Below are 10936 nucleotides of genomic sequence, written 5' to 3' on the forward strand. Positions count from 1 at the left end.
GGGCAAGGAAAGGGAGAGGGAGAGGGAGAGGGAGAGGGAGAGAGAACTCTTGAGATGCACCAATGAATCACTTAGCAGCCCCGACAGGGAGCAGTGTACCCTTTGCTCCTACTGCTACAGTACCCAGGCACCCACACTGTTACCATAAGCTCCCCCCCCCCGCTCCCCCTCCCGCTCCTGGCCTCCTCACGTCCCTCTCTTCCCTCCAACTTTCCACCCAGTTCAGTGAGGGCTTGTCTCAGCACAAGTTACCCCAAGTGTCCTGTGGTCACATTCCATCCTAGAGCCTATCCTTTGGAAGATGGAGGCAGAAGCCACCATTCTTTGAGTTTAATGCCTGACCCACTTTGCCATCCCAAACCAGAATACACAGGGGAAGTGTAAGTTCTAGGATACTCAAGTCAGGAAAGAACATACTGAGTCTAGAACCAAGTAGATACTGAAATGTGTTCATGGGTGACACCATCTTCCGTCCCGCCCATAGCTAACTCCCTTTACTGTGGTCTTGATAATAAAACTATAAAGCAAAGTGGTTTTACAGGTTAAAAACTTGTTTTAGTTTTACTTCTATTCTGCTTTTAGTGTTTTGATTTGTCTTCATATATTCAATGTTTAGATGTCGCTTCTTTGCCTACTTGGACACCTGGGGCTACATAGATAGATGGGGAAAACCATTTGGATAACAGTAATCCTTACAATGTAGGTTTTGGTTTTGGATTCCTCCATGTCTAGCTTTGTGATGTCAACATGTCTCTTCAGTTTTCTCATTAGTAACATGGGGTCACTGCAGCATTTATTTACATGTGTGTGTATGTGTACTCATGTGTGTTTGTGTGTGTGTGTGTGTGTGTGTGTGTTGGGAATTAAAAAATTGCTCATTAAATGCACCTAGTCCTGAGAGTGTTTACTGGGTTAACTCATTACTACTTTTCTTTCTTTCTTTTTTTTTTTTTTTACTACTTTTCTTAACATCTCTTTCTTTTCAGTCCTGTTCTCAGTTTTATCCCAAACCTGAGGGGAAGGGGCTTATTCTAAAACTAGATTTCAGTGGTGTGCATTTTTAAAGGGAGGGTTTGAAACTAGTTTATGTGTGCCCAAGCCATAAGCAGCCAGAGGCTAAGGAGAGATATCTTCTATTCTAGAGTCGGCCTTCATTAGGAGGGAGTCCTTTTATATTTTTGATGGTGTCTAAAATGAGAACACTCCCCCACCCCAGCATCCTTTTCAGGAACTGCTCTTCACTGCTGCCCCTGACTTTTGCAGATGCCCAGCTTGCTTTCTTTCCTCAAACCAGCACTGCACAGAGGAAGTGGTTGTGGTTGGCAGGGCTCTCGGAATGTCTCAGCTGGCTGACTTATGTGGCCTCAGCTCCCAAAACTGCGCTTGCCACCCCCTTTTGTGACTGGAGTCACTGTGGCCTCAGCACAGAAGGAAGAACTGTGGCCTCAGCTTTGTTCAATGGCAGGCTGGGAGTTGGGAAGCTAGCCAGACTGCCTCTGCATTCTCTCAGTGTCAAGAGCAGTCTGGGACTTCTTATCCCCTCCCCCTCCCCCTCTCCTTCCCCCCCACCCCCCAATCTAGTATGAAGTTCTTTTCCATGTCTTAGAGAGAAGCCACAGAGAAGTTCATGGTGTGTTGGGTAGCATGAAGCATCTATCTTCAGGAATTCAAAGGGGGCCTTTTCTTGATTAGCTTTTGCAAACCCCATTGGGGGTCCATTGAGAGAGCTGGGCAGGTAAAGGCATCCCTTGTCTTGAATCCCGAGATGTCCTTTTTTTGTCCATACATGCACTATTTGCACTATGCCATATGCATCCTCTTCTCCAATAAATAAATAATTGTAAACATTGTTTTCTTTAAAAAAAGAAAAAGAGAGAAAAAGAAAGAAAGGAAGGAAGGAAGGAAGGAAGAAAGAAAGAAAGAAAGAAAGAAAGAAAGAAAGAAAGAAAGAAAGAAAGAGAGGAAGGAAGGGAGGAAGGAAGAGAGAAAGAAAGAGAGAAAACCTAGTTGAGTGTCAGAAATCAACTGTCAGTTTGTGGAATATAATTTACCATGAACCCAAACCTAAAGCATTGCTGACCGTAGAGGACGAAATCACAATGCATATCTCCACGCGCCCTACCTCCTTTTTCTTATTTCCTTCTAGACTTCAGGCTCGCATAGCTCACAGGATACAAGAACTGGAAAGTCTGCCTGGCTCCTTGCCACCAGATTTACGCACCAAAGCAACCGTGGAACTGAAAGCACTTCGCTTACTCAACTTCCAACGTCAGGTATACCTTTTCCCCAGTGAACCCATGATGTAGGAAAGCAATGGGATTGTCCCTAAGGTGTGACCTGTGAGCTTCCTCGAGTCTACCTGACATTGCTCTAAAGCTAGGGACTTAGTGAGGTAGAGCCGGACAGTTCATGGCTGAGAGTGAGGAGTATGAAGTGCTTATTATTCTTTTCTCCTTCTGTATGTACTGTAATGTACAAAATCAGTTATCGAATTCTGGTACTGTGGATGAAAACCATGACAACAGATTGTGGAGATCTGTGTCTTGTCTTTATGACTCCAAGGAAAACTACAGAAGCGGTAGATTGTGTTACTGGTAAACCCAAATGCACAAAGGTAGCCAGGACTCCAGAAACAGAAAAATATGATAAGTAGTCTTGCTCTTAATCACTAGCCCATGTTTATAGAAACAAACAAACAATCAACTAATGTCTTTACTTAATTATTCAACAAAACTTAACTTGAGGTCATTTGGGCACAGCAGAGTCACAGGTTGACTAATGAGGAGTCACTGTCTCCTAGACCTCAGTATTGAGATCTGGCATAATGATCTATTTTCTGATTTCTACGTTAGTAGGCGTGTAATGGAATGAGGTAGAGCTAATTTTCCCTGGGCTGAGTTTTGTCAGAGTGTGCTTGTCCCTGCTCCACAGATTGCCTGTCTGAGCCTAGGGGGACAAGGAGCCCCTCTCCTGTCAGATGGGTTGCCATAAAGTATGGGACCTGCAGAGCGAACTGTCAATGAGTACGCCCAGTCTGGAAGTATTGAATTCGGTGTGTTGGAGGATCTGACTGAGATCACAAAGCCACCTCTTTTGCTACCATCTAGAGTTCACATTTGACTTCCTGGGCATCATGGGTTAGAAGGGCATCTAATGTCTGGGGACTACCTGGTTAGGGTTTTGAGAGAGCAGAAATCAGGTTTCATTTAAAACAGAGGAGGAAAAGAAAAGGTCTCTGGGTTCCACTGCATCTTAATTAGAGGAAACTTTTTTATAGAAGTGAATAACTTTTTGGACACAGGTTAGGAAATGAATATCACTGGCATGTGTTCTCAAGTTTGAGACATGAGTCTCTCTCCTCGACCCCTGCCGGTCCTTGGCTTTTGTTTGATATTATCTCTTATCTGCAAAGGTTCCTAGAGAGATATGACTGATACTAATTTCAGGTTCAATATAAGGTGGACCCCCAAGTTCCCACTGCCTATCAGCATGTAATATGTAATATGGTTACATTGCTATATGACTGTAATCTAAAACAAGTCTTTGGAACAATATAAAATTTCAATACTAAATAATATCATTTTTGGAGAGGAAGAAAACCCAGATGGGTATTTTTATTATTTACTTGAAGCTGTGAATTTACATTGTTGGAGTTACTGTTGTTACTTGGAACATGAATGGGCAGCAACTCTCTTGTTCTTCTTGTAGATCAGCAAGAGAACGATAATATGACAGTTAAAAAAATTAAAAGGCTTATTGACTAAGCAATGCCATTACAATAATTAAATGGAGTGAATAACTTTATTTCAAACCTAGCATAACATCCTCATATTATTTTTACTGTTACAATTGTATAATTGTTTTTTATATGAATTATGTGGAAAGAAGATTTATACCGTCCTTAAAATTACCACGTGAAATTGCTACAATTTCCATTTCTTGCTTTTTGTAATTGACCAACTGCAATTGGATTGAGAAACTTGCATCAAATCCTCTTTCTGTTCCACTGAGTTGAAACTCTAGGAGGTCAGGGCTCAGGGCTCAGGAGTTGTGTTTGGGGGATTCTCTAACCGCCACTCTCCTTCTGATAGCTGAGACAGGAGGTGGTGGCCTGCATGCGAAGGGACACCACCCTGGAGACGGCCCTCAACTCCAAGGCGTACAAGCGGAGCAAGCGCCAGACCCTGCGTGAGGCACGCATGACAGAGAAACTGGAGAAGCAGCAGAAGATAGAGCAGGAGAGGAAACGCCGGCAGAAGCACCAGGTCCTTAGACCTTTGCATGTTCTTCTGGGTCAGAGGTGGCCTACGGGGTCAGGGGTCAGGGTCAGCATGTTTGCAAAGTTGGCGCATGGGAGAGGGGGTGGGGGTGGATCATAGAACAGACATCATTCAGGGATCAGAAAGCACCCTGCTTTGCTTCAATTGCTGTGAAGAACACTGACAAAGCAACCTGGGGAGGAAAGGGTTTATTTTGACTTGCAGGTTATGGTGCGTTTTTTTTTTGTTTTTTTTTTGTTTTTTGTTTTTTTTTTTGTGGGGAAGCCATGGAAGGAACAGAAGCCAAGGCCATAGAAGAGCACTGCTTACTGACTTGCTGTCTGTCTCTAGAACTCACTCACTTGCTCCCTTACACAAACCAGGACCACCTGCCCAGGGTGACCCCACTCACAATGAGTTGGGTCCTCCCACACCCATCAAGAAAATGCCCCACAAACATGTTGACTGGCCAGAGGGAGGCAGTTCCTTAACTGAGGTTCCCTTCTCACCAAATGACTCTAGTTAGTGTCACATTAGGTCAAGACAGGCAGAGTGACCTGCCCACGGGCGGAAGCAAGATAAGGCTGAGGACCCAGCTTTCTTGAAACCCAATCCACTGTGACGGTCAGTAGATGCTGCTCTAACAGAATGCCAGACTGGGTAGTTCATTAGCAGTAGCAGTCTGTTAACACCTCCAGAGAGCTGGAGGCTAGAAGGCGAAGTCTACCTTGGGGTGATACCTCCCTCCAGGCCGCAGGTGGCCAACTTCTTGTGTTCTCATAAGGCGGGGGACAGGAAGAAAAAGTTCTCCGGGTTCTCTTTCTAAGGGCTTCCATCTACCTCCTGATCGTATTATGTGAGGGGCATCAGCTTATGACCTGAGGTAATGCTTTTCAACCCCCGTGGGGGTCGAATGACCCTTTTACAGAGCTCGCCTAAAACGGTCAGAAAACACAGATTTTTACATTACAATTCATAACAGTGGCAAAATTGCAGTTATGAAGTAGCAACACAAATAATTGTATGGTTGGTGGTCACCACAGCATGAGGAACTGTATTAAAGGGTCACACCATTAGGAAGGTTGGGAACTGCTAAACTGGGGTCATCTTTAGCCTATGACAGATATGATACCCAGAATTCTGTGGGAAGCTAATGACTAAGTTGGCCATGAGTGAGTCTCCTAGCACAAAATTCTGGGGAAAGATAATTTGGAAAAGGAAATATACGGTTTTATGCCATATACATGCCTGATGCCCCCGAGGCCAGAATAAGCCTGGATACCCCTGGATCTGGAGTTACAGATGGTTTTGATCAACAGTGGTGGTGCTGGGAATTGAACCTGGGCCTTCTATAAGATGAACAAGTGCACATAAGTGCTGAGCCATCTTTCTAGCCCCCAGCAGGAAGTTATTTTTAATATAATGTTCTGTACTCCTTGAAGGGCCCCATTGGAGAAGTCACAGGGGGCAGATATTCAAAAGCATTCCTTTCTAGGACATTAAAAATATTTGATGTAGGATTTGATTTTTTTTCTCATGATTGTTTTATTGTTCTTAATTTAGTGCCTTAGTTTCCTTTTGAGAAAATAAAAAAAAAGTACAGATTTCAGTGTAAGTAGGGTATGTATTTTCCCTCCTTGTGAAAAGTGGATTTGGACTGCATATGGAGACTTCAGTTTTGTATAAACTTATTTTACATCATAGCTCTAAATTTAAGTCAGAGCATAAGAAATATGGTTTTCACTGGAAATGCCCAGAACCCTCATGTTTATTTCAGGGTGATGGAAGGATGTATTGTAAATTTTTTCATAGATGTTTTGTAGGTCATCCTTTGTCCTTGCTCTTTCGGGTTCAGATGACCACACCCTGATGGTGAAGGCAGTGTCTCTTCCCTAAGCTTACAGTATACAGCCCATAGCCCTGTCAGTCTCTGCTTTTCCCAATTTTGTCCATCCACATCAGGGAGTGAATCCGGCCACTGTTTTCTAGACTTATAGTCAGTCACACTAGCCCACAGCCTGCAACCTGTACTGCAGAAGCTCTAGGCAGGGCCCTCATCATTAGTAGATTGTGGTCTTTGAATGATGTCAGGGTACACCACATCATCATCATCGTCATCATCATCATCATCATCATCATCGCATCATCATCATCATCGGGCATGTGGATACATCTCTGGAGAATGTACCCAAAGCATCCCTTTCTCTCACTTGTGTATCCTTTAGGAATACCTGAACAGTATTTTGCAACATGCAAAAGATTTTAAGGAATATCACCGGTCTGTGGCTGGGAAGATCCAGAAGCTGTCCAAAGCAGTGGCGACTTGGCATGCTAACACCGAAAGGGAGCAGAAGAGGGAGACGGAGCGGATTGAGAAGGAGAGGATGCGGAGGCTGATGGTAAGGGGCCCATGTGAGACTGGGAAGATACCCTGCTTGAATCTTTCTGCATTGAGGATGGGACGCAATGCATTAAGACAAGAAAGGGAAGCTGCTTGTGACAAACACACACACATACATGTGTATACATATATATATGTATGTATTCACACACACACATATATATGATATTGAATGATGTCAGTGTATGCTGCTTCATCATCGGTTGTGCAGATAGTTATATATATATGTATATATACATATATATACACACACACATACATATATATCATATATCATCATACACACATACACACACATATGCACAGGTGTCTGAACCTCTGGAGGGAGGAGGGAGAACTTTTTTGTCTTTTCTGTACAGTGTATCTAATGATCCATGGTTACACATAAGCATACAAGTTTTGTACCCTAGGCTTCTATCAGCATCCACTTGCATAGCCTCACAAGGAGAGGTACATACTGTGATTTGCAGGAGTTTGATAATCACATCTGGAAGAATTGCACATGCAGTCCTTTAAACACATGTTTGGAGATGAGTGGCTAAGATTTTTTTGAATGGCTAGATCACAAGGTCAGGCAGGTCTTTGAATCCAAGATTCATATTCTTTCTCTCCCCTCCCCCAACTTGACATTCATAATTTTACTAATTACATAAATTTACTAAGTTATTCTTGAATTCTAAAACTGACAAAAAGTTGAAGTTGATTTGAAGGGTTTTTGGGTGCCAGCTCTGTTGGCCCAAGGTGTGTTTGGCACCGTTACTTTTGCACAGTTAGTTTTTAGTGGGTATGCAGATGTAGAACGAGTGGGTTAACATCATTGGCCTGAGTGTTGGGCTTTATTGACCATTTGTTTATGGAATTGGACAAAGCAAACAATGAAATTTAGAAAAACAACAAATCTGTAAAAGTGGTAAGGGACCCAAAGCTTTGTGCGAGACAGAATTTCTGAGTGGGTAAGAATAAACCTCACTCATAAATACAGTTCTAGAAATCCTAAAGACACTCTCTGGTGGGGATCCTTGTTGATGTTTTATTTCATTACCTCAGGGGTTCCAGACAGTAAGCACCATCTGAGGTATTCCAAAATCTCACTATTTCCCATCCTTTCCCTGATTTCTGTTTTGTTACCAAGTCCTTGCCCTAGCGAGGGAGACTCCTGTGCACGAAACGGAGCAGTCAACAGGCAAATTTTTCTGATTCAACCGAAGGAAAACTGTATTAGAACTCTAGCAACAGATTGGTTTGACACCAATGATTAGGCATTTGCAAATCATTAATTTTTGCAATTAAATGATGGGATATACAGATAATAGAGAAACTGAAGTTTTTTATCACTCTTTCTTCAAGTGAGATCAACCATAGCCAAAAGCAATTAGAGTTATAATAGCATTTGAGTTCACGCTCATTCATGGCACAGACAGCAGCTATGCTGAGTGCTGGAGCTGCTGTCGCTCTGGCACGTGCTGGACTGCCACCCCACAGCCGAATCTTTGAGCTCTTCTGGGATAGCGCTACCTCTTAGAGACTATCGGGTATGACTATCGGGTGTTCTCCTTTTATTCAGGCATCCTAGAAAAAAATATTTTGGGATGTCCTTTCATTGGGACGTGTTTAAAAGATGTCGCTCTCTAAGTGGCTCAGAGGACATCATCAATAGGTTTTTTTTTCCATTTGATTCCCATGATATTTCTTAATGGGAGGTTGAGGTGGAAGTAATGGGGCTTGTTTAAAACTGACTGTCATCTCCAGTCCCAGAGGCTTGTGACTCAGTGAGTCAAATTTTGCGTTAATGCTGAACAATTCAGGAAGCACAGAAGATGGAAGAGTGGACCCAAAGTGCTTAGTTAGATGACACATTCAGTGGGGCTTAGTCATATCAAACACACAGTGGGTCTTTGTGCAATAATTTTGCTACACACTTTAGAGTCACGGGCCCAAGGTGTTGCATCTTGCAGGTGCCACAGGTAGCTCCTGCAGCCCGGCTCTCAATCTGTTGGCCCCAGGCACTACCATGCTCAGGTTGTGGACAGAGAGAGTCACGTGAAGTGCAGCTGGGAGCGTCAGGGCATCATGCTGTCATTCTTCTCTCCTTCCTGAACAGGCTGAAGATGAAGAGGGCTACAGGAAGCTCATTGACCAGAAGAAAGACAGACGCCTAGCCTACCTATTGCAGCAGACCGATGAGTATGTCGCCAATCTGACCAACCTGGTTTGGGAGCACAAGCAGGCCCAAGCAGCCAAAGAGAAGAAGAAGAGGAGGAGGAAGAAGAAGGTGAGCTCTGGTTTTAGATGAGAGCGGCTCTCTGATAAAAGCCAGCTTTGATTAGTGGGAGGTGTAGATTGCAGACTTTCAGTAGTCACCTAGATTAGTGTAAAAGTAGATGATGTATTAAGAGACAAGGGTATAAAAAGGTTATTGTAGTGGGGTAGCACATAGTCTATGTTGGTATTCTGCCTAAACTCCACCCCCACAGTTCCTGGCAGCAGCCAGGTATGCTCCTCTCCATAGTTACCTGGCAACAGCCAGGTAGGCCTGGCCCTGTATAAAAGGGGCTGCTTGGCCCCTCCTTTCTCTCTTACTCTCTTGTCTCTCTTACTCTTGCTACTAGCTTGGCCCTTCTCTCCCCCATTCTCTTCCCCCCTCTCTCCCCCATTCTCTTCCCCCCTCCCATTCTCTTCCCCTCTCTCTCCCCCATTCTCTTCCCCTCTCTCTCCCCCACTCTCTTCCCCCCTCTCTCCCCCATTCTCTTCCCCCCTCTCCCATTCTCTTCCCCCCTCTCTCCATGAGGTCATGGCTGGCCTTTACTTCTCTACTCTCTCCTTCTCTCTGCCTTTCTCTGCCTCTGCTACCTTCTTAACTCCCTTCCCCATGCCCTAAATAAACTCTATTCTGTACTATATAGTCATGTGTCTGGCCTCTCAGGGGGGAAGGGATATCTTGGGATGGGCCCGCCGAGGCACCCTCTTCCTCCACAGGCCGCCAGAACCTATTCTTATAGCTCTTTTCTCTTTTTATGATCACAACAGTCTTTATTTCTACTGTTTTAATGCAGTGTAATATTTTAAACCAAGTGTACACCGTCACCTGGAGATAAAAGAATACAGGCGCAAATAAGCTCCTGTATAGGTTTCATGCCGGTGTGACAGGGACTACTGAGTTAAGAAAACGGAGTGAAAATTAAACAAGAAATGCAGTATACAGACAGAAGCAAGCCAAGGGAAGACAGGAAACTGTTGGGATGCCCTGGACATACATTTCATCTGTTTGAACAGTTGAAAACGATGGGCGTTTTCATTCAGTTCTCCTGTCCTGGTATCACAGTAAGGTAATACTTAGCTTACTTATGGATACAAGTTTTACCAGTTAGGGAGAAAAAATAATCTTGTGTCAAATATAGCCTACTTATTATAAGAAGTTGAAGGACAAAATGTAGCATCTCTAACCTGCAGATATCATAAGGGTACCTACCATTCAATAAGCTGCTGAATGTGGACCAGAAAATCTGGATTTCCTTGGACTTTGGCGCATCCAGTCAAGCATCCCACAGATGGAGGGCTCAGCATCCTAAATGAAAGGTGTCTTCTTTGTGTTGAAAATGTGCAGAACTTTTCCTGGCGCTGCATTCCAAACAGCCTAACAGAACAGCATTTAGGTTGCACGGATGTCATAAGGGATTACCCCCAGAGAGGTGACGTGGGAACGCTGTGACATTTGCCCAAGAAACCTGGGCATCTTCAGATTTTGGTCTCCCGAGATGTTGGTCTCCTGGAACCATTGCCTGGTGGATACTGAGGCACAGGCAGCTGCGTTTTTTGTTTCCCTAAGCACGTCTGATTAGGTCAGGTACAAACATCAACAGAAAACGTTCATTAGAGCTGTGAAAATGGAGGGTTGGAAGCATTTAATCGTATACTCTCCACACGGAATAATTGAACGGAAAGTTTTTTTTTTTTTTTCAAAAAAAAATAATTAATTTCATGGCTTGCGAGTTCTCGTACCTGTTTTATAATTAAGGGAAAGGAATACATGATGGAGAAGGAGCCTTCTTGTACCTGATTCTCTTTGTATGCGATAGCTCATCTTATTGTGAAGCTGGGGGAGGGATGACTCTGCTTTCGGATTTAGACGTTTTATTGCTGAGGAGGATCTCATTTTCTTGTCAAGTGTAGCGCTATAGGCCTTGAAGAACTCTAGCTCCCAACTCAGGATTCTGAAAGATAACTTTCAGAGCGGGCAACAGGGCACACAGGCAAAGAGATACAACACTGGGGGTGG

At 43.8% G+C, this 10936-nt stretch overlaps 1 protein-coding gene across 5 annotated transcripts in view; it reads left to right on the plus strand.

Moving 5' to 3' along the window:
• Positions 1-10936, plus strand: part of Smarca2 (SWI/SNF related, matrix associated, actin dependent regulator of chromatin, subfamily a, member 2) — a 173218-nt gene that overhangs the window by 39302 nt on the left and 122980 nt on the right. For all 5 annotated transcript variants that reach the window (XM_031390004.1, XM_031390008.1, XM_031390006.1 and 2 more), the window contains 4 exons: positions 2147-2273; positions 4092-4265; positions 6485-6658; positions 8762-8932. In XM_031390004.1, coding sequence (XP_031245864.1) covers positions 2147-2273; positions 4092-4265; positions 6485-6658; positions 8762-8932 — 646 coding nt within the window. The remainder of the gene's footprint in view (positions 1-2146; positions 2274-4091; positions 4266-6484; positions 6659-8761; positions 8933-10936) is intronic.

This window comes from Mastomys coucha, unplaced genomic scaffold (assembly GCF_008632895.1).
Source record: "Mastomys coucha isolate ucsf_1 unplaced genomic scaffold, UCSF_Mcou_1 pScaffold21, whole genome shotgun sequence".
Taxonomy (NCBI): domain Eukaryota; kingdom Metazoa; phylum Chordata; class Mammalia; order Rodentia; family Muridae; genus Mastomys; species Mastomys coucha.